General features: G+C 39.9%; 1 protein-coding gene and 1 long non-coding RNA gene across 14 annotated transcripts in view; one reads left to right on the top strand and one right to left on the bottom strand.

Moving 5' to 3' along the window:
• LOC139080936 (uncharacterized) overlaps positions 1-10,672 on the bottom strand; it is a 208,315-nt gene extending 197,643 nt beyond the window's left edge. The window contains exon 1 of the long non-coding RNA XR_011535822.1: positions 10,401-10,672. This is a non-coding gene — a long non-coding RNA (uncharacterized lncRNA). The remainder of the gene's footprint in view (positions 1-10,400) is intronic.
• AP1S2 (adaptor related protein complex 1 subunit sigma 2) overlaps positions 1-23,276 on the top strand; it is a 66,025-nt gene that overhangs the window by 28,995 nt on the left and 13,754 nt on the right. For 5 of the 13 annotated variants that reach the window (XR_011535813.1, XR_011535814.1, XR_011535815.1 and 2 more), the window contains exons 1-4: positions 9,919-10,257; positions 12,413-12,591; positions 18,813-18,921; positions 19,537-19,674. Coding sequence is in view for 6 of the 13 variants with exons in the window: in XM_070603773.1 (XP_070459874.1) it covers positions 12,413-12,591; positions 18,813-18,921; positions 19,537-19,674 (426 nt within the window). In the remaining 7 variants the exon portion in view is untranslated. Of the gene's footprint in view, positions 1-9,869; positions 10,258-12,412; positions 12,592-18,812; positions 18,922-19,536; positions 19,675-21,828; positions 21,872-23,276 lie in introns of those variants that run through there. The other 8 variants (XR_011535818.1, XR_011535819.1, XM_070603779.1 and 5 more) reach the window with 4 other exon arrangements.

Raw genomic sequence — 23,276 nt, 5'->3', positions numbered from 1 at the left:
TAACCTTAATTACATCAGCAAATTCCCTTTGGCCAGGTAACATAACATAATCATGGGAGTAACACCACGTGGGGAACATCATGGGAATCATCTTCTAATTCTGTCTTTCACAGTACTTTTTAAAAAAATGATTATTGTTATATACATTCTTCTGAAGTGATCTCATCTTCCTACTCAGCTTCATTTACCAGCTCTATGCTGATGACTCACAAATCTCTAGCTACAGCCCCAACCTCACTCCTGAGCCTTCAGACATGTATCAACAACCCCCACTACCCATTTGGAGGCCCCACAGATATCTGATTTTGGAGATTGAAAGAGGAGTTCAGCAGCAGTCTGCCTTCTTCCTGGGTTCCCTCTCTCAGGAATCATCCCCCAATGTCATCCTTGACTTTACACCCACTCCCTTTGCCCTCACATCAAAGTAACCCACATCAATCAATCCTACCTCTTAAACGCTCTCTAATCTATCTCCTTCTCTTTATTCCTTGTTCAGGCTACCTTCACCTCTCATGCGAATTATTCAATAGCTTCCCAGTTGGTCCCTTGGCCACGAGTCTTGACCTCTGCAGTGGACATTATGGATCCGCTTGCTCAATATCTATTCTAATCTTTAGCTAGGCTTCTGGCTGTGATGTAGATTCCAACAACCAGCTGCACCCATGCAAGATTTGGAAGAGGGAAGTGATATATCATGAAGAGGGGGCCTCGCTTCTGCTGGCAAGCATGGTTATGGAAGCATTTGGCTTTCAGTGGCAATTGTAGAGGGAGTCCAGTGACCAGTCCCTAGCCACGTGAGTGAAAAAAAGGCAGAATCCAAGCACCCATTTTGCTGGCAACAGCTTTCTGATTTCTCGATCACAGCAGAGGAGGAATAGTCCTGAAGCCAGCAGTTATGGAGAGAGCTTCTTCTTCTTCTTCTTCTTTTTTTTTGGCTTAAACAACAAATATTTATTTCTCACAGTTCTGGAGGCTAAGTCCAAGATCAAGGTGCCAGTAGATTTGATTCCTTGTGAGCACCCTGGAGAGAGCTTCTTAATATTCCAGCTCACTGATCATAGCAGATACAGCAGCTCCCTGGTGGTCAAGGTCTACAGTGTTATTCTGGAAGGTTTTCCTGGAAACAGCCTAGATTTTGCTCTTCCAGCTCTTCCAATCATTTTTAGACTGCTTCTGTTTCTATCAGTTAGAATGGCTTATTTTATCTGCAACTAAACTCTGACTACAATATATCTTGCAATTAACCACATTTCATCCAGAGTGATCTTTCTGAAACTCTGAAACTCAAATCTTATAACGGGACTGCCTTTGCTTAAAATCTTTCAATGTTCCTTGATATCCTTATATAAAGCCCAAATGTTTTAATCTTGTCTGAAAGGTCCTGCATGATCTGATCTTCCTGTCCTCTGCAGACTTATCTTTACCTAGTTACTCTCTGGCCACGCTGACCTTCCATTCAGGTCCCTAAGACAGTCATGCACTCATCTCTTCATCTTTGCATATGCTATTCTCTCTGTGTGGAACACTCCTGCCCTGTCTTCTCTTGACTAACTCTCATTTTTTTTCACTCTTGGCCTAAAGGCTGTGTCCTCCAGGAAACCTTCCCTGACCCTACCACCCATCACTGCAGTCCACCAAAACTCTGCATTAGGCCCGCTCCCATATACTCCCACAGCAGCCTGGCCTTCCCCCTTTGAAACACATACTCTACTGCAGTGGGACTGCCAAATTCCATATGAACCTGGTGGAAGTTTCCACGTCTAAATTGTTCTCTAGTTCATCCCCAGTATCCAGTGAGTGTGTGGCCCTGACTTAGGTGTACAAATTGAATGAAGTAATAAAGAAATTGAAGCATTTTAAGCAGAGGGTCTAATCTCTATTGGACTTATGTTTTAGAAAATATACTCAGGCGGCCATGTGGAGACGAACTGTAATGGGATCAGGAGGAGGGAAGGGGCTGAGATAGAAGGTCCAGTTTTTTGGTCTGACCTAGTGCAGTATTAGTAGGGAGAGAAAGGAGGAGAATACTTTATATGCTTTGGTAGGGGGAGGTGAGGCAGGAAAAACTGATAACACTCAAGAAGTAACGAGATAGGAGCTTACTAAATCTTCTTTTAGCATTCCAATTCAATTTAATTAACATTTTTTGAGTGTCTATTCTATGCAAAGCATTGTATTAGTTCTGTGATATAAAGATTAGTGAGATACTATCCCAGTCCTGGAGATTACAAGGGTTTCAGTTGGCTAGTGGAGACACAAATACTTCTTTTTTCTTTGGTGAGGAAGATTGGCCCTGAGCTAACATCTGTTGCCAATTTTCCAATTTTCCTCTTTTTGCTTGAGAAAGATTGTCCCTGAGCTAACATCTGTGCCAATCTTTCTCTATATTTGTATGTGGGATGCCTCCACAGCATGGCTTGATGATTGGTGTGTAGGTCTGTGCCTGGATCCAAACCCACAAACCCCAGGCCTCGGAATCAGAGCACACAAACTTAACCACTAGGCCAGCCCTGAGACATGAATACTTTTAATACCAGGCAGAGAGATCACAGGAGGAAAAACTGAGTTTATGATTTTGTTTTTGTTTTTTTGGCTGAGGAAGATTGGCCCTGAGCTAACATGTGCTGCCAATCTTCCTCTTTTTGTATGTGAGCTGCCACCACAGCATGGCCACTGACAGCTGAGTGGTGTCAGTCCACGCCCAGGAACTGAACCCAGGCCACCAAAGCAGAGTATGCTGAACTTAACCACTAAACCTCAAAGGCTAGCCCAAGTTTATGTTTTGAGGGGCTGTGTGTGTGGTTTTTCAGTTTATGTGTTTGTTTGTTTTTGCCTAACAATAATGGGCTAGTAGTTTATGGGCAACAGACAGTACACTGTGGTGGAAAAACATTGCCTGCAGATAGAACATAGGGGTCCTAGAGCCTCATCTGCCACTAGGTAGTATGATCTTGAACAATTTGTTTAACTTCTCTGGGGCTTAATTTACTCATTTCTAACATTAAGTTTTTGAGTAAAATAACCTTTAAAATTCTATTATTTTATATATTTGTTGTATTTAAGATGTGTGTGGTATTTCTAAATATTTTTCAGATCATTCAATTAAAATGTCCATGTATTCTAAATAGTGCTTTTGGATAAATGTTTTAACTTTGTCCTATAGTATTTAGAAGAGAAAAACACAATCTGGTCACAAATAAACTATAAACTTGGGTTTCTTGATTCTAAGAGATTAATGATAATATTATCCATTTTTGACAATTAGGGACAGTTTACTGGAAAGTGCCCCCTCCCGCCCGCCCATTTCCTCAGCTTTTTCAGCCTTATGATTTTTTAAATTTTGCCTTATCTATTGCCTGGAACAAATGCTAGACTTTGCCAGGAATGTAAAGAAAAACCTCAAATCAGTCTTTTTTTGCCCCTTTGATAGAGAAGTTGTTTTAAATTCTGGGCTCAGATTGTACGAGAATTCTCTTTAAATTTCAGTGGAAAGGAGACACATAAAGGAACACAAAAAGCAGGTTAAGAATCGAGAAAAAAAAGCCATCCACTTGAAAGTTCACCTGCTCTCCCCATCACTATGGTTCTTTCTCCTTGTAACTAAGTGTGCAAGAATGGCCAGTAATACCAGCAGTTGTAACAGATGAACCTGGAAAAATCAGTGGCTTAATACAAAGTTACTTCTCATTCACTTCAAGTACAACTGGGGGGCCCGGCCCAGTGGCGCATTGGTTAAGTTTGCACGTTCCGCTTTGGTGGCCCAGGGTTCACTAGTTCGGATCCTGGGCGTGGACCTACGCACGGCTTGTCAAGCCATACTGTGGTAGGCGTCCTACATATAAAGTAGAGGAAGATGGGCATGGATGTTAGCTCAGGGCCAGTCTTCCTCAGCAAAAAGATGAGGATTGGCAGCACATTAACTCAGGGCTAATCTTCCAAAAAAAAAAAAAGCCATTTGAGTGAAGTGATACGTAGAAATGCTCATTGCAGCACATGGAGGAAAAAATGGAAAGGGAGAAGTGGAGACAGCTGTTTTAGGAGGTTTGTATTTAAAGAGGAGGAAAAAAATACAGAGGTAGCTGGAGAGGGGCCGTGGCGTCAAGTTAGAGGTGCTGTTCTGGTTTAAGGAGGGAGAGACATATTGATGGGTAGAGAGGGAGAGGTTGAAGATGTGGGGGAAAGGAGTAAACACTCAATACAGCAGATGTTAGCTCAGGGCTAATCTTCCTCAAAAAAAAAAAAAAAGAAGCAGAAAGTACAATTGGTGGTAGGGATGATGATGGTGGTAGTGGTCCGTGTGTGTCTGCTCCAAGCAGGCATTCGGGAACCCAGGCTGACAGACTCAGCCATCTTCAAAGCCTAACTTCCAAGGTGACCCTGGGTGTCAATGTCCAGGGGGCAAAAGCAGAGTTGAGGAGGGAGGGAGGGAAGAGGCTTTCCTATGGAAGATTTTTCTGGGCCCCGCCTGATATCACTTCCATCCACGTTTCCTCAGCCCGATCTCAGCCCCGTGGGCACGCATACCTAACTGCAGGGTGGCTGAGGAACAGGGTCTAGCTGTGTGCCAAGGATGACAAAGGGCAGATTTTGATTATTGCAGAGTGGTTTCTGCTTATCCAGGGACATTGATTCTGTCTGACTGCTCCCTCTCAACTCTCTCCTTTCTACCTCATGTCTGTAATTACTAACAAAATATTTCAGAGGTGATTCCTACTTGGCATGAGTAGTTGGAAAATATTTTTAGAGTAGTGATATTCATCAAGTAAGCATCTGATTTTTATGGTGGAAGCTTCAAGTTTCTCTACGCGCTCTAATTTGTAACAGACTATTAGTTTGTACATTTGTACATTAGTTTGCACAGGGCACACAACAATCATACGCCACTCTGGGTTCTGCATATAGATTTAGCTTCATGTTCAATATAACTGGGAATATTACTCTCCTAATGTTATCAGACTTAATGAGGTCAGCAATAAAAAATATTCAGATCTCAAGTTTGCTTTAGATCATTTGGGAAAATTATATCACAAGTGCTGGCTTTGAGAACTTTCCAGTTCCATATTATAGCTTTTCTTTTGACACAGAGCGGTGGTTCTCAAAGTGTGGTCCCCAGAGCAGCAGCATCAGCAGTGCCTGGGAATTTGTTAGAAATGCAATTATCAGGCCTCACCTCAGACCTTCTGAAATTCTGGGGACGGGGCCCAGCAATGTGTATTTTCACAAGTCCTCTAGAGAATATCCTAGAACCACTGGTCTAGTTGAGTTAAATTACTGCTGAAACATTTCATTTCAAGGACCAGGTCAAAAGAATATTATTCGAAGTTGTTTTGTTGAAAACATATCGAATCTGTCTCCTACATGGCTGTGAATTAAGAGTGCTGTAGAAAATTCATAGAATGAAAAGACTGCTAAAAATCCTGAGAGATCATTAGGGGAAATAGTTTCCAAAGGTGTCAGTCATGGAAATCCAAGGTTCTATGAAGCATCTCTAGGGGTTTCCTAAGAGAATGTGTATCCACACATTTGACTGGTGACTGCTCCTCTGACTATCCAGGGTGTGTCTCCAAAAGACAAGAGTTCTGTGTCCGGAGAAATGGTTTTGGAGCTTCAGGACAGAGTCAGCATCTTACTCCTCTTTGTCTCCCCATTACCTTCCAGAGTGCCCAGCTGAGAGCAGATACAAAATAAATACTTATGTTAAATGAATGAATGGATAGAATAGTCATCTCACGGATTCAGGTTCTAAATAACTTCCACTAATATTCTGGGGTCACTTTGAAAAAAAATCCCATTTACGTTGTTTATTCTAGGTATCATTAAAGAATATGGACTGCCTTATTATGTGGCCAGTCTTTTCAGCAGTTAAGGATTTTATCTAATATTAAGAATGCCTCCAACTCCTTTAAGAGAGAGAAAAACTTATATGAAGATAGTACATATTCTGTTTCTTGAAATACCTATACAAGATCTCAGTTACTGCATGGTAACCTTTTCAGTGACTAACTCAGGGTTTCTCAACCTTGGCACTACTGACATCTTGGGCTGGATAATTGTTTGTGATGGGAGCTGTCCCGTACATTGCAGCAGCATCACCATCCTGCCCTCCAAAATGTCTCCAGACACTGCCATGTGTGCCCTGGGGGAGGGATAAAATTGCCCAGTTTGAGAAACACTGCTCTAACCTAACATTAAAAGGAGAGAATCATTTTCCTGCATTTTATTCAAAGTCATGGAAACAGGCTTCAAGAAAGAGCATACGTTCCACATTTCTCTTTAGATCATTGTTGAGGACTTTGGCAGTAACAGCTCTATCTGTTTGAAACGATTTTGTTTACAAATTCTCATTATTTTAGGCCAGTTTTCGCCCTGGAACAACTTTATCTTTGGAGATGCAAATGCGCAAACTCTAAGCATCTCTTTTTACACTTATTACCATCTTCTATACTGATTCAGCACTGAATTCGATTACAAGGCATTTTTATTTAATAATTTCTAAATAATACATAGACTGGCTAAAGGAACACTGTGCAAGTCCATAATACAGTGTTAGCACTAACAGAAGAGTTTTTATCTACGTCATTACAATATTTTTAAAAATTATCTAAGCAAAACCTGCACTAAAATAAAATATAATAATAACCTGTATCACATCCTACCTCAAGATTCTGTCCCTGGAAAGAAAGTCATCATTGCTTCTGGAATTTATTTCCTGGTATCTAAAGATTGATTTATGTTTGATATTATCTATTTTCTTACTTTTAGTGTGTGAGGATTTAGCATTATTTCAAGATCCCCTCACTTCTGCTCCTCCATATTCTCAATATAAACATATTACAATTTTTCCTTAAATCGTGTTTAATGATGAGCTGGCAGTGTCCCCTGACATCCTTGTTGACGTCCCCATGCTAGTGTCTCCTCTCTTATTGTCCATGTGGATATATACTTTAAACATTCCTCTTTTTTTTCCATTTAATGGCATTCTAAGAGGGAGAGGAGATAAAAGCATACAGCTATCACCCATTTAACAGGAAACTAAAGCTATTGTTGAAAACTTTTAAAAGATTACATAAAAGTCTCAAGGTCTTATTGTTAAGAGGCAGAATCCCTATTTCACCCTTGCCTCTTGCATTCAGCATAAATGAAAGCAGGCACTTTTTTTTTTTAAGAAACAAGTGATGTTAACTAGACTTATTGTGGTGATCACTTTGCAATATATACAAATATCCGATCATTATATAGTACACCTAGAACTAATATAATGCTATATGTCAATTATATGTCAATAAAAAAAAATAAATGAAAGGCAGGTTACCAGAAATACTCAATTCTTCCCCTTCTGCACACTTGGGCCACAGTTATCTTTCCTACTTACGGATAAATCTGTTCTTTTCTTTTTTGACTTTGCCGAATTTTCCTTTATCTACCTGAGCCATTGAAACCTGGGAAACATCAGGTCTTGCAACATGAAACTACATGTTCTTGTTCCACGAGAAATGGTTTTGTAATAAATGTCTCCTGTACCAAAAAAAAAGTATAAAATCTGATTTTTAGTTTTTCAGAAAAAATAATTTTTGTACCATCATTAACAACCAAGAAATCAGGACCACCAAGATAACAAAAGCAGAGGATTAAAAAAGATACCCTATTAACATTACAGATGAAAAAGATACTAGGTGAGAAGAAACATGTATATAACAAAGCCCACAATTTGGAAATTGTGGGAATCAAAGTCAAGCAGTTAATTACTAACAAAGACAGTAAAAGTGCCTCTTTTGTCTTTCACGGTGAATGCACAATTAGCACTTAATACTAAGACTGGGGAATAAACCATCTATAATCTACTGAAAAAGACCATCTGCTTCTATAAATTTTGTTCTTATACACTTGCCAAAAGAAGAGAGCATATTAACAAAATAATGGGCCCTGCACTGTTAATTGCTAGGTTGTTTGCAGTTGTGCTGTTGCTATTAGAATTTAATAAGCCATTCCTTCTGCTAAATTAATAAGCAGGCAAGATTATGTAATAGCTGCTTTCAGCCGCTAATTATTTTTCCCATAATTCCTTTCCCTCTCTACCCCTAACCCCCACCTTTTCTTGGCTAGGAACACCAGAGACTGCCAATATGTCATCAGCAAGTCTCCTATCCTCATCTTCAGAACCACAGACCAACATTAGGAACATAACCAATGAGTTTAAACTTGAAGGTCGTTATCTCAGGAAGCTTGAGGATATATGTATTTTGTACAGAATAAGAGAAAAGCAGCATTTGGTTCCTGAGGGCGAGTTTTCATTGCACAGTATTAGATCTTTGAACTGGCTAAAGGCATCTGTTTTGTGTAATAAGGGAGAAAGGGGACATGAACATGTACCTTTGGGGCATGATCGGTCAGGCAGCAGAGAGAAATTTGAACAGGGGACCTAAAGACCTACAGAGAGTCAGCTCTGTGCTTTGTGCCAACCATTTCTTTAATATTCCAGTATACATTAATCATACATTAGTAGGAGATTTTTCAACCAGCAAAGTAGTGCTTAAAAGGAGAGGTATTATACAATTTTGTCAAATAAGGGCATTAAAAAATGCCCCGAAATCCCTATTATATACTCTCTTAGTTTTATAGACATTTTAACACACACAAAAAGAACATACTCTCTAATAAAGAATTCGTTTAAAATAAATAAATTTAGCTTCATGAAAAACTTAGCATTTCTTTTCACTTTGGGCCATGAAAAAAATTCTGGCAACTACGTTTGGGAACCTCTGCAAAAAGGGCATAGCTCAACAAAAACAATTTTCCAGATTCCTTTGTAAGAACCTAGGTGACTCGGGTAATGAATAGCATTCGACATGAGAAACCCGTGGCTGTTCAAGCAAGGTCACTTAATCCCGTGGGGCTCCCCTTTCCTCATCTGTAAAAGATGAGTCTTACTAGATGATTCATCCATTCTCTCATTCAAAAAAATATGGACATACATTATGTACCGGGCACAATGCTCAGCACTACGGCTCTTAACAAACCTATCATTTTATAGTCCTTATTAGTCAACTCACATTTATTGTTAGATGCCAGGCAGTGAACTAGGATGCGATGCAAAATGAATAAAATTCAAGATGTGCTAAATAGAGGCTAACGGGCAAGTGGGGATGCAAAATAAATAAGATTCAAGATGTGCTATATACAGGCTAACGGACAAGTGGGTGAAAGAGGGATTCGTTCTTACAGGGTTTGAGGATGAGGCTTCATAGGAGATGTGACATTTGAGAGGAAGGGCATGTCAGGCAGAGCAAGTCGTCAAGGCTAAACTGGAACCCAGGCAGCTTGGGGGCGGGAGCCGGGGAGGCGGCGGCTCCGCGTGAAGGAAGCGGAATATGGAAGATGAGGTGCTGTCTGGGTTTCTCAGCAGAGAACGGACAGTAACTCATCAGGTCCGCAGCACTGAGGATGGGAGAGGCTAGCGCAAAAAGAAACACTCGCACAGCTTGGGGCGAAATGTGTCTAGGGCTGTAGCAGTGCAATGGGAAGGAGGGGCCGGATTCCGGACAGTTTTGAAGCAGAATAATTGCAAACGACCCTCTGAACACCTGCACGAGCTCCACGAAAAGAGGTGACTTGTTTTCCCCAAGTTGCAGCACCCCCTCTCTCCCCTCACGATCATCACCGGCCGTCACACCTCCCCGTCCCACCTTCTTGGGGCACGGAAAGTAATCGGAGCTCGAACTTGGCTCTTCGCGGTGCAGACCCTCCCTGCCCCGCACAGCGGGGTCGACAAAGGGCACCGCGGAACGCTGTCCTCGCGCACTGAATAGGGGGAACAGACAACCGCGCGAGTCCCGAACGCACGCGCAGGCGCGCCAGCCCCGGCAGAAGCCGCTTCCGGGTCACGTGGCCTGGCTTCCGGTTCGCACCACCCCTCTCGGTAGAGACGCAGCCAATGAGCTTCCTTTGACTGTGCGGTCGCCTGCGCCGCCTCCGGTGCCGTTGGCGACGGCCGAGCTGCTTCCCGCGCGTCGCCCAGCCCGCCCCTCCGCTCGCCGCAGCCGCGGCTCCTCCCTCGTCCGGCCCCCGGGGCGGGGTCTGTCGGCTCGCCCTCCCCTCCGCGCCTAAGCCTTCCCTCCGCCGACCGAGTCCCCTCCCCACAGCAACACGGCTTCCCTTCCTCAGCTCAGCGACAGGGGCTTCCCCTCAGCCGCCGCCGCCGCCGCCGCCGCCGCCGCCGCCGCCGGCCGAGCCCCGCCGCGCCCGCGGCCCGCGGCCGCCGTAAGTCCCGGGGGACGAGCCGGGGCGCCGAGGACGGGGATGGGGGCGGGAGGGTTGGGCGCGCCCCCCGCCGCCCCGCGCGCGCCCCGACGACCCCACCCCGCGCTTGCCCCGCCACCGGGGCGCTGCGCCCGGCAACTCACTTCTCTCTGCGTCTGCTGCCCTCTTCCCACGCCGCGCCGCGCCCCGGGATGCGGGGGCCAGTCCCGGACGCCGCGGCGGCCCCGCGGCACCTGTGGTTCGGGAATCGCCTCAAGTTTTGCGGGGCATTTTTGGGAGGGGCCCGCGGCTGGGGGCGGCGGCGGCCGAGGACCCTTGGCGCCCCCTGCGCGGCGGCGGATGCTATTGTCTGCCCCGCTCCTTGCCTGTCACCTCGCCCGGGCTCGGTCAGTGATGGAGTGCGGCCCCGTGGGGCTGCGGGGAGGCAGCGGAGACGGCCGGACCGAGGAACGCTGGCCCCGAGCCCGCCCCACGGCCGAACCCATTGTTTTTAATAGCAATCTCGAGGAATTGAGGTGCCCTGTGATTTGCGGCACAGTCAAAGCATTGGTTGTTAATAAGAGGGAATACTTGTGCCTTGCAACCGGGTGTTGTCCCATGTTAGCACATAATGTATTTCAAAGAGACTGAATTATTTATTTGTTCCATCAAGTGGTAGAGAGGGAATACAAGACCCTGCTACCGACAGCGTTGAGCCCATACTCCTTTCGAAAGCAAACCTCCCACCTCTCCTGGTCCCCGAGATCCTGGAATACGGGTCTGTTATTTTCCAAGTTCTGGTAACGGGTTTGCATTAAACGTTGTCCAGTTGATGCTTTACTTCCTGTCCCCTTCGAATGCCGCTTCTTAACAGGACTTGTATGGGAGGCACTTTGATGTCACGAGTATCGTTCGTTTATTTTGTGCCAGTGAAGCGTTTTAAGTGAGTTGTAATAAGCCAGTTTTAACTTTGATAAAGTTAAATTGCCGCATCATATATTTCTAAATATCTTGATGATGCCTGTCTGGATTAGTACAAAAAGCAACAATAATTTCTTAGCGAAATTCAGGGCCCATTCTATTCTAAATTGGTTGTGTAAATTCCCCCACCCCATGTTTAAATTCAAGATGGTGTGGTGAATATTAAGAATCAGGCTGGAATCTTCCTTGCAGTAACACTGTTAAAGGAGCTTACAATAGTTAAAAAAATACTTGTCTGAATTCTGCCTTTAAATTACCTTTGTAGAAACGATGCTTATCTGTTTGCAGTTGAGAAGACCAGTTGAATTTACAAGAAGCTTTCCTTAAAAATTAAATATGTAGACTAATAACAGATTTGCAGATTCCAGATAAATATATACAAAATAGTTTAAGTGTAATGTACACTAGAATTCAGCATCCACTCCATCTGTCGGTGCTGTTTGTTGTTGTTTTAAGTGAAGTATTTCCCGTAATGTCTCTGCATGTGTTTAACTCTTGGCTTTTTAGAGGTTTCTGTTCTCTTTCATAATACTACATTAACTCATTTATTGTGTGCGTATTTATGTTGGAATTTTTAAAAAGATGAGATACTTAAAAGTCAAGCTTTCATTAAGAAAAATGCATTTATGGGATTTTTTTTTTGGCTATTATCTTAGATCTTTTGTTTTGCTTAAAATATGTGAGCATAAACTGAAGAGAGCATTCTGTAAGTGATAGCCGTCTGTCTACAAGCAATTCAAACTGGAACTAGAACAGCCTCAGGGGGAAGAATAGTAGGTCTCCTGCTTCTTTTAAATCTACCTAAACCAGTTGATGTCAGCAATTCTCTTGATGCATATAGAGAGTGTGGAATGTATCGCATAGGCAGACAATAGTTTCTTAAATTGCAAGAGTTATCTTTCTTTTTCCTCAAAATTTCCACTCCAGCTTATTACCTGTTTTTCTTTTTTTCCACACACTGCTTTCCAAACTTACGAGGAACAGGGTGGAGCAGAGAGATTGCATCTGGTGGGAAGATCTTTCTACAAGAATTTCCTGCTATTTTAACTGGCATAGAAATATTGATGGCTACTAATCGTTTGTCCCCCATTTGTCGCCCTGCCCCCCAAAGTTTCTCTATGAAACATGTCATCTTAATCTTAACTTTATTGAATCAAAGTATTGCATGTAATCTTGGTTCTATTTATCTTAACAGATGCAGTTTATGTTGCTTTTTAGTCGTCAGGGAAAGCTTCGACTGCAGAAATGGTATGTCCCACTGTCAGACAAAGAGAAGAAAAAGATCACAAGAGAACTTGTTCAAACCGTCTTAGCACGGAAACCTAAAATGTGCAGCTTTCTTGAGTGGCGAGATCTGAAGATTGTTTACAAAAGGTATAATTTTTATTTATCAGAAGGGTGAAATAGAATCAAATGTTCAGTTATTTATAATGTGGAAATTGCAGACTTTTGAGAGCTGACATTTATAAATAATAAAGATTTAGATGAAAAAGGTTTAAATTAAAGCTTTATTTTTTTAAAAACTGCGGTTCTGATTGATTACCCAGACTAAAATGATAATGTCAAGGAAGTCATTTTAAAACTAATTATATAATTAAAGGCATAAATGATTATTCATGCTTAATCATCTTTTCAGAAAAATTCAATGAATTAATTTCTTTGCAGGGGAAAATAGGGTCAATATTTTAAATTGTGTGAGTAACTCTCAGAATTTAGACAAGGATTTCCCCCCCACTTCTCCCCGAAAATCAATAAAGTAATGACTGATAATTGACATGCCTTTTATCTGACTTAGAGTCTTACTCACTTATAAACACCTTGGATACATAGACCATTTCAGCCATATATATATATGTTTAAAAACTTTGTGTTTTTACAGGATCTCTTCATCAGTAGTCTTTATTAATTTGAAGTACGCTTGTTGCTGTGGTGGAGGTGTGATTAGATCTGATAGATAATTTTGCCAAGAGTAGATTTTTAAATTTTTGATGTTGCAAAATGACTCATAGATTGGCTTTGAACACTAAACTTTCTTTTTAAAATGCTATACATCTTTATTAACATCTGAAACTCTTTTAATACCTTAAAATAAATTTCTCAGTATTGTTCTAATCAGGTTAAAAGAAATATAACTACTTTGTTTTTCTCCATTTCTGTTCCCTTATGAATAATTTACTGTATTTAAGAGAGTTTCTGCATATAAAAAAATTCTCTTCTATGGGGGATGTGCAGGGAACTAACAGTGCAGGCTGCAAAGAGGGTTGAAGAGAAGTCTGGGTTTTGTCTCAGCTTTCCTTTATTCCACTCCAAGTGTGGATAGGTTTGTTGTTGTTGGGGAAATGGCAGAGGAAGTAATGGAGATTATAAGGACAGCGAGAATTTTTTAAAAACCATGGACTCCTCTTTACAATAGAATGAATTTCGTCATCTTTGGGTGATTTTGTATCCAGTGTTTGGTTTGGTACTTGTTGAGAAAAGTCATAGCATTTTAGAGATGAGAGATGTCTTAGAATAATCTACTCGAGTGATTTTTTAAAAAAGCTTTTTCCCCCAGGGATAGAAGCTTAAAAGAAACCAGTGGAAGTGGAGGTGCTCTTGTAAAATCAGGGCTGGGATCCTGTACCCTTGCTCACTTGGCCTCTACTCTCTGCAGAGGAGACGGTTCCTGAGATTGAAAACTGCTAGTGTTGATCATGTTCAGTTTTGTAAAAACTAGAATTGGGGAGAAGTGACTTGTCCAAGGTCATATACCAGTTAGTGACATAGGGGCTAGAACGCAAATCTTCTTTTTTTTTTCCTTTTTTAAGATTTTATTTTTTTCCTTTTTCTCCCCAAAGCCCCCCGGTACATAGTTGTATATTCTTTGTTGTGGATCCTTCTAGTTGTGGCATGTGGGACGCTGCCTCAGCGTGGTTTGATGAGCAGTGCCATGTCCGCGCCCAGGATTCGAACCAACGAAACACTGGGCCACCTGCAGCGGAGCGCGGGAACTTAACCACTGGGCCACGGGGCCAGCCCCAGAACTCAAATCTTAAGTTTGAGGCAAAGATTTGAAACAGGGATGAAAAAAGCAGATTTGCATTTCTTAAAAGATCATGTAATTGGAGAATGGATGGGGGGAGGGCTGAGACTGGCACCTGAGGGATCTGTTAGGAGATTGCTTTATAATGGAGTCCTAAAGGAAGACCCCTGCTGTGGGCTCAGTAGGTGGAAAGGAGAGCTGTTGCTGAGGCAAGTTAGTTCTAAGACTTACTCCCTGCTAGAAGAGGGGAGGGCACTGAAAGGAGTGATTCTTCATTGCTGGGTCAGCTGACAGGGTAAAGGGTGAGCTAATAGACAGGTTGACTTTGAGGTGCCTAGTTTTCTCGGAGTGGGCGTAGGCATGGAAAATTAGACATAAAGTGTTAGATCACCAACATTCAAGCGGCAGGCAGTGGGGGAGCCGGAAGTGTAGGGTCAGTAACATTGGGGAAGGGGAGAGAGTTTCGAAAATAAGGTTACCAGTGCCAGATGTTGCATAAAGTTCCATTAAAGTGAAGAAGGAATCAGATTTTACAGTAAGCGTTTCATAAAATGCCCTTTGTCAGAACATTTTCAGTGGAATAGTAGAGACAGAACTCTCAAAGAAATGGGGCAAAGTGTGAAGCGGTGGAGAGATTTAAACAGCAAATGTAGGCTATTTGGGGAGTTTTGCTATGAAGGACTGAAGAGGTGGTAACCACCCATAGACAGAGGAGTGGGGACAGGGTTAAAAAAAAAGGTGCGAGAGACTTAAGCTTATTTCTAGATAGGAGAAGGAGTCCCCCGTGTGGAGGAGGAAAATACCAGCAAAAGAATCAGTCCCGTGAATTGAGATTCCTGCAGCTGAAGGAAAAGGCCTGTTAAAGGGAAGAAAAGAAAGCCCTAGTTTGGTGGTCCTGCATGCAGCATTCAGCCCACCCATGTTGGGCCACCGCTTTTTCTTTTAAAGGCTGTAAAGGGTAATCTGACCTGACTCGTAACTTGCATCAAGCTCCTGTAAATAAAAGGTGCACTTCAAAAAAGACAGCTTTATTGAGAGAAAATTCACATACAAAAGTTAGAATTTATAATCAGTTTTCCTATGCATCTCCCCATTTCATACTTCATCTGTTGTACTTAAGGACGTATATTTTGTTGATATAGACAGGTGATCTATTTCTCTAGTCTAGCTGAAAGGGAAGACCTTCTAAGCAAAGAATTGCTGCTTAGCTCCTGAGAAATTCTGAAGTAGCGCTTTTGCTGTTCACACCAGCAAGTGATGTTTGTCTTCTTTCCTCAGGTTTTCTTATCTACATTCTCCATCCTGAGCATTTCAAATAATGAGAGGTGGGAGTAGGGAGTAAGGATAATACAGATGAAAAAACAGACTGAAAATCTGGGACTTGAGTTCTGTTCTGTGCCATTAGCTAGTTTTGTGAGTTTGAACAAGTCATTTTGCCTTTGTTTCCTCATCTCTATAATAAATGCTCTTGAAGATCTCTTGAAGACAAAACTATGCTTTTTTGATTCCTGTTTCGTGCAGCATGTTATGGAAGAGGCACTGGATTAAAGTTTTAAAATTAATTTAAAAACACGTATATCTCCAAATACTAGCTTGAGAATTTGTCGAAGAGTGCTGTATTGATTTTCTTTACTAACAAAGGAATTTGTAATGACATACCAGTGGGGATTGAGAACAGATTCGTTCCATTCACCCACAGTCAGCTGATATTTAGCTGACTGCGGGGAAGTCATGTGTTCTGAATGTAAGAATAGGCACTTTCAGATGTTCTCTGAGTGCCAGTAATTAGAGTAAGCCTTAATCCACTCTGCTAAAAATAACCAAACATACCTTTCTTCTTACTAGTCTATTATTAATTTTACTTCAGATTTAGACTTACAAATATGCACTAAGAGAACAAAATGAACTCATTATTGAATTTTAAAAACCATTTGGTTCTAAAAATAAGGAGTACACTTCAGGTTCTCTTGGTAATCTTTTACTAAATCACTATGACAATTTTTTGTCTCTCCCTCTTTAAGAGCTTTGAAGCTCTTAAAATATTGCTTTGAATATGTTTTAATTTTTGCCAGGTGCAGGATTACTTTATTTAATACAGTTCCTGGCTCTAGTTTTTAATATAAAGCTTGGGCTTTGGAGTCAAATTGCTGTTCCTGGGGAGGTTACTCAATTAAGCTTGGGTCTCCTATAGATGTAAGTAATAACCCTGTCTCTCTGGAAGGGTTGTTGTGAGGGTTAAAATGGTAAAATATGCAAAGCCTTAGCTAACGTTTAATGCCTCACTCAGAGTGAGGGCTCAGTGAATGTTACCCGTTATTATGCTTGGTTCTTTGTTCCCTAAGCTTCCTGGAAAGAGGTGCCTTCTTATAATCCTGACAACTAGATGTTCACCTGCAGGAAGAATTCATTTAATTTGATGCCTCTTTTTCCATTCTGAGTGGAAGCAAACATTTAGATAGTGTTGCAGGGTTTTTTTTTTTTGATATTACTGGTTGGTGCTTAGATAACATCAGTCCTGGTGATGTTTAAATTAATATTTATGAATGATTCATATAAATTAGGACCTTTGACAGTGTTTAAGTGCTGTTTATTTGTAAGTAAAGAGGCAGTGCTTGTGGACGAGGAGCTAGGATGGCGCAAGCATTAGATTGCTTAACAGTAGCATTGAAATCAAGAGTGAAAGGAGTTTTACCCGAAACTGTTATTAGTAAATTCTTTCTAGTGGAATTATTTAGCACTCTATTCATGTCAGCTAGTCATGTCTGGATTTTATCTACCATTTTTAATGTCAGTCCCTTTACTCTTTAGTTTTCTTAATTTAGGGAATCTTATGTGTCGTTTGTGTCATTTTCCCCAAATTGAAAATTCTGTTTGGTGAGCATGGGTTAGGGAGGATGGAGAGTTGAAATATCCCATTGCCTTTTAAACAGATAAACAGAAACATAGGGTCGTGCTGGGATAGAGAGGAAGCACTTTTGTTAAAGCTGGAAGTGGTGCCCTGTTAAGTGCTTCATGATAATGAATGAATGCGTTCAAACACCTCCTCTCAAAGACTGCAGGAGACCCACCATTTTAAATAACTTGCTGAATGTGGAGAAGTCAGGTAGAATGGACATGGCAAAAGTCAGGCTGTGTACGACAAGGAAGTCGGTGTGGTAGATGGAAAAAGGCCTGGAGTTAAAATCCGAAAATCAGATTTCTTGTCCTAGTACAACCACTTGGCAGACCCTGTACTCGTGGGCCTTGGTTTTTTTTTCTTTTATAATCAAGGATGATGGTGCCTGCTGTTGGAAAGATCAAATAAGATGAAATGTTTTTTATAATATTGAAATTAATAGAGTGTTATGTAAGTACTAGTTATTCGCATACTGAAGAGCAGGAATTCATTGAATTCCGGAACTCAGACTGTGTGTGTGCTTGTGTATTATTTTACGTTAATACTATGAGCAGTAATTGCCCATTGTGTTTTCTAAAAATCACTTAAATGCTCTTCAGTGAAAATTACAATCTCAACTGAGACTTGTTTAGAATGTCTTGGGTTTTTATTTTGTTTCTTTTCGAAAGCCTTAAATACACTTTAACCTATTTGAAAATGCTCTTTTAATCCTCCTCAAAGGACTTGGTCATTGTTTGCTTTGCCTTAGGGTGTATATTAATAAGTTTTGGCTTCTTTGGGTCAAGTATAACCTGGGCCCATGTGCTGGAATCCTAATTTGGAGGAGCATATGAGTTTTCCAGCCTTATTCCTTCTTCAAGGATAAATAACCTAAGCTTCAATTCAGTAGTGTAGAACTTGGAAAATTTGAGGACAGTTTCAGTTTCCCCTGTTCTCTTTCTCTACATTCTGTAATAATTTGGAACAATTGTTCTTTTCTAGGGGGTTATTCCACAATCCTAGAAATCTCCTTTTTAAAAACAATTCTATGCTGTTAGAAGTCAACATGGTAGTTACCCTTAGAGGTGGGAGGTTGTGACCTAGAGAGGCTGGGAGAGGGGCTTCAGGGGTTCAGTAATAATTCTCTTTCTTGATCTGGGCACTGGTACATGGGTGGGTTCACTTTGAAAACTAATTGAGTTATATATTTATGACTTGTGTTCTTCTCTGTGTGTATATTACACTTCACTAAAACGTTCCAGAACGTCAGCTTCACATTGACAAGATCTTCAATAAGTCTGTCAAATAGAGAGTTTGCTTTCATCTTGTTTACTTGTAGTGTGAATTAGTCATGCAGTGCATTTTGTTTTAATTAAGTAAACTTGAGAACAACCTGGGTTAGCCATGTTTTAGAATATTCATAGAAAGAAGCCTGAAAGGAAGAAGAGCAAAATAAGTTACTCTTTCTAGATTTAGTGTGATTGAGTGATTATTTTGTTTTCTTTTTTACTTGCCTGTACTTTTCAGAATTTCTCTTATATGCATTTGTTACTTTTGTAGTCTAGGAGAAAATATGTATTGTTGTAAAAGAGGAAATAAACTATATAAGCTTGGGATCTTTTGCAATAGGATGTGAAAATATATTTAGAAAACATGATTATAGGGAAAAATTTTTTCTGCATTTGTTTTTTGTTACAGATATGCTAGTCTGTATTTTTGCTGTGCTATTGAGGATCAGGACAATGAACTAATTACCCTGGAAATAATTCATCGTTATGTGGAATTACTTGACAAGTATTTTGGCAGTGTGAGTAGTATTTTGTTTTAGGAAATTGAATGCCATTGTATTTTTTTCTTTAATCTTTTCTGTAACAAGTTTATTATTTGATTGTCTTGAGGATTCTGACTATTTAAAAGTAACTGTGGGAAATGGAAGGAATGACTATTTCTTGTCAGTGTGCCTAGTCAGTTAACTGCCAGAATTGCTTGACCCCACAGACCTACTCATTTAATTATGGTGGTGAGAATGAGGTTTAAAATAGTGAAATAGAAAGGAGTCCAACTGCAAAGATTAATATTCTGGAAGTGCTTAGTGTAGAATTTAGGTTTGGTTAGCAGTTATAATCACATTACCCAGGAAAAATATATATTTAAAAAGATGAGTTTTCATGAGTAGAAAATTTTGAAGTTGCTCCTGTTGGGAGCTTGCAGTCAGATCTTACTTAGCTTATAGGCATTATGTTTTCAAGTACTTGAGATGGGAAAATTAAGCTGACTAAATCAATGATGCTTAGTTAGCAAGATTGCCATTTTTAGAAAGAATTAAGAATGATTCACTCTGATCAGATTTTATTCACTATGTAATAGTGGATAAGTATCTTTTGCTTTCTTCAGTTTTAACATTATGTTTTTTGCTTTTCAGGTGTGTGAACTTGATATCATCTTTAATTTTGAGAAGGCTTATTTTATTTTGGATGAGTTTCTTTTGGGAGGGGAGGTTCAGGAAACATCCAAGAAAAATGTCCTTAAAGCAATTGAGCAAGCTGATCTACTGCAGGAGGTAAGCTTCTCAGAGTTCTCTTGACTAGACACTAGCATGTTTTGCTCTTGCTAGGAAAGTCTCAGTCATCTTCCCTCATTCTTACAGTTTCAGAAATACTCTGAAGCATGCTTGGCATGGAGTGTCCCTGTGCAGTGTATTGATTGGAATATGTGTCAGTCACATCAACTCAGTTGTCTATAGATGGGTCGTTTACTTTGGGCATAGTCTGTTGTATTGATGGCCCCTTTTTGGACCCCAAAACACTAGAGTCTAAACCTTTAGAGGACAGACTACTTTAAGAAGGGAAAAGATTCATTAAAAGTAATAGTAATTTGAGAACTCTCCACCCATTGTTCTGAATTACTTAAGATAACCCCTTTTCTCTTTAATGTGGATAATCAGGAGTTGACTGTGAGATTATGGCATTTTCATTCCAAATTGGTCCATATTTTCACCTTGTGTCCATTAAGTGCAAATGTAGCCAAGAAAATGATAGTGTTATAATTACACTTTGTGTAGAACCCTCTGGTTTGTGTTAGCAAAACTAACTAAAAAAGAATTTGTGCTTCTCTGCTCTTCTTGAATAACAAACCATGTTGTCAAATGACCGCATTCTTGTCTTGCCTGGATATCACCACAACCATTAATAAACCCCCTTTCTTTTCTAATTTCCTCAGTTGTCCTGGGTTAATCGTATATTTAATGCTTCTGTACCTTCGATTTCTGAAGTTTAAAGTTTCATAAATAAGGCTACCTTTTCCTAAAAACTTGATACCTTAGTTTAGGTACCAAGTTGAATTATGCTTTGGCCATAATTGTGGTTTTAATCAAATAGAAAGTTTATAGCATGAGGAGAAGGGGCTAATCAATATAAAAAATGTAGTGTGTTTTCATTAAGGTAATTGTCTTTTTTTTAATTATTAAAGGAGGCTTTAAATCCAATTTTTTAGCATTTCTGTTATAACAGAAATGAGAACTAAGGGAAGAAGAGTAAATCTCTTTTTCTCCATTATAACTTTGTAACCATTGGCCTCTATAGGGAGGGGGGGAGCTCTCGGTAATCCATCTGCATCAGTCACTGACTGAGTCAGTTGTGGGGATTGCTCGAAGTTGGGATGGCATCATCTGGAACATACATAGATTAAATATGAGACGATGCATTGTACATTTAATGATCTTGAGTTACCAAAACAGTGGTTAAGGTGCCTACAGAAGTGTAGTGTTTTGTTGGCAGCCCTGGTGTTCAGTAGTGAAATGAGTACAGCCCCTTTTCTGTATGTATATAGTTTGCCACGGTTGTTTATTAATTGATTGCAAATATGTCATTGAGGAGTTTTTTTTTAACATCAGATGTGCTGACTACAAGCTCATCTATTGTTGTAAAATTGGTTTTAAAGTTAGCACTAACTTATTTTGCTGTTCACTGATCAGACTTTTCTAAAAATTTGGTTAAAACCAGGATCAGGAATTGGGAATTTTTCATATTTGTCTCTTCCCTTAATCACTTTTATATTTCATTATTATGGAACTATATATTCTGTTCTATCACTTCCTGGTATCTCCTCCAAGTTCTTCATTCATGTCTTGATTAATTACATTTGCCTTAAAACATTTCTAAAGTTGCTGAAGTTCAACTTTTCATTTTAACATGTTTTTTCTAGAGAGTACTGTTTAGGGCACTGATAGCTCCTTGTTTCTTGATTGTTTTTTGAACTCTACTGGGAAATTGCTATAGACTTTACAATATGACCAATATGCTGTTTACTTATAGCATGTAATGAGTATTTAATGTTTAATGTACTAAAGGATAAAAAAAGTTATTACGGGTCCGTGTTTATTTATGTGCATATCTCCCCTGTTAAAGCATTAAATAGTGTCTCCCTTTATGAAATAGTATTTTTATATCTTTAACTGGGGACAGTAGAATGGAGAGAGAAGCATAGGATGTCTATGGTCCCCTGTAAAGTTCTCCTTACCCTGTCTCAGCCTAGTTTAAAAAAAAAAAGTTGACTACTGTTATAATTCCTGTCTTTAGAAGAGAGCTTTCGCCCTATTTCTCTTCTGTGACTACCTTTACATTGTTTTGTACATAAACCAAAGACGTAGTAGTACATTAAGACATTTTCTACTCAGTGGACTAAGTGAACCATTTTTCTTAATTTATCCATTCAGGTCTTGAGGAGGCAGAAGGTGGCTGGTCCATTCTGAATTTAGAGTGAGTTATAATACATTGCAGGTTAAGGTCTTTAGGAAGCCAAGCTAAAATCTGTATGGGGCACTAAGGCTTCAGGTTATTCTGTTCAGGTTAACGTGTTATTCGGGTTATTCACCAACATACTATCACAAGAAATCTGGGGATGACAAGATGCTTGTTTCCTAAAATAGATTCATTTATACGTTGATACATGATACATATTTACATTTCCTGGAGAGTATTTGAATGTTAGGTTCATAAAATAAATGGTGGAATAGGATGAGAAAAAGCATTCTACAAACTGCTAAAAAAGTTTTTGTCTGGGCACCATGACAACAAAAAGGAACCATGATGATAGCTAATGCTTATTGAGCAGTTAGATGTGAGATATCCTATGGTAACCCTCAGGACGCCCTGAGAAAATGGCATGAGAACCTTTCTAACAAGTGAAGTAGAGGCTTAGTGAGGTTCCAGTGACTGGTCCTAGGTAGCAGCTGGCAAAACCAGGATTCCAAATCCAGATCTGCTAGACTCCAGAGCAGTGGGAAATTTTAACCACTGTGCTCCTCCCCACCCCGACATTCGTGTACTGGCTTGGTATGTATATTTTAAATTTTAAACATTCTGTTTTAGATACCAACTTCTTTGTTTCTCAGTAATACAGTAAAGAAATTCATAATTCTCCTGGAGGTTTTTCTGTATTGAGCAGAGTAGAATTTCCTAACACTGATGCCATCTTTTACTTTTTAGACTAGACATTTTCATTGTTCAAATTATCAATAGTTGGAACTTTTAAAATGGTTATATAGGTATAAATGATATTTCTCAAATAATTTCTTATTGGATTTATCAAAACATGGAGATCTATAGTAGCATTTTTTGGTCTTATAATTTAGGGTATAGTATTCACTTAGTCTATGTCATGAAATGATTTTGCTTCCAAAATTGTAAGTATAGCTGTAAAGACACTTATCTAAATGGAGCCTTAAATTTGTAAAAGTCCTAATTGATTGGCTTTAATCTAGTTTTTCGTGTATTGTGATTTTTCTATCTGGTGTCAGTTCTTCTGCTTGAGTCGATTAATTCTAAACACCAATGACTTTGAATTTATAATGAAAATGTCTGTTGGCTGAAAGATAGTGCAGACCACAAAATAATTTTGATTTTAGTCCCTTTTTTTGTGTGAAATTACATTTCTATCTTTATGAATGTTTATTTTCTTCAGAAAAATTTCTTTAAAATTTCCCTTTTACCCAATTTGTATAAACATCATGTAGTTTGTTAAGGTAGTCCTTCATTTTACAGGCAAATAAGGCAGACAGTCAGTGGATAAAGTAGATTTTCTATTAGCGTATTATAGTCAGTAATGAGAATATAGCATAAATGTGTGTTCAAATAATAACGGCTAAAATATCAGACATTGTGA

This window comes from Equus przewalskii, chromosome X (genome assembly GCF_037783145.1).
Source record: "Equus przewalskii isolate Varuska chromosome X, EquPr2, whole genome shotgun sequence".
In the NCBI taxonomy this organism is placed as follows: Eukaryota; Metazoa; Chordata; class Mammalia; order Perissodactyla; family Equidae; genus Equus; species Equus przewalskii.
Note: the sequence above shows the minus strand (reverse complement) of the source record. Positions and strands in the feature narration are given on the sequence as shown.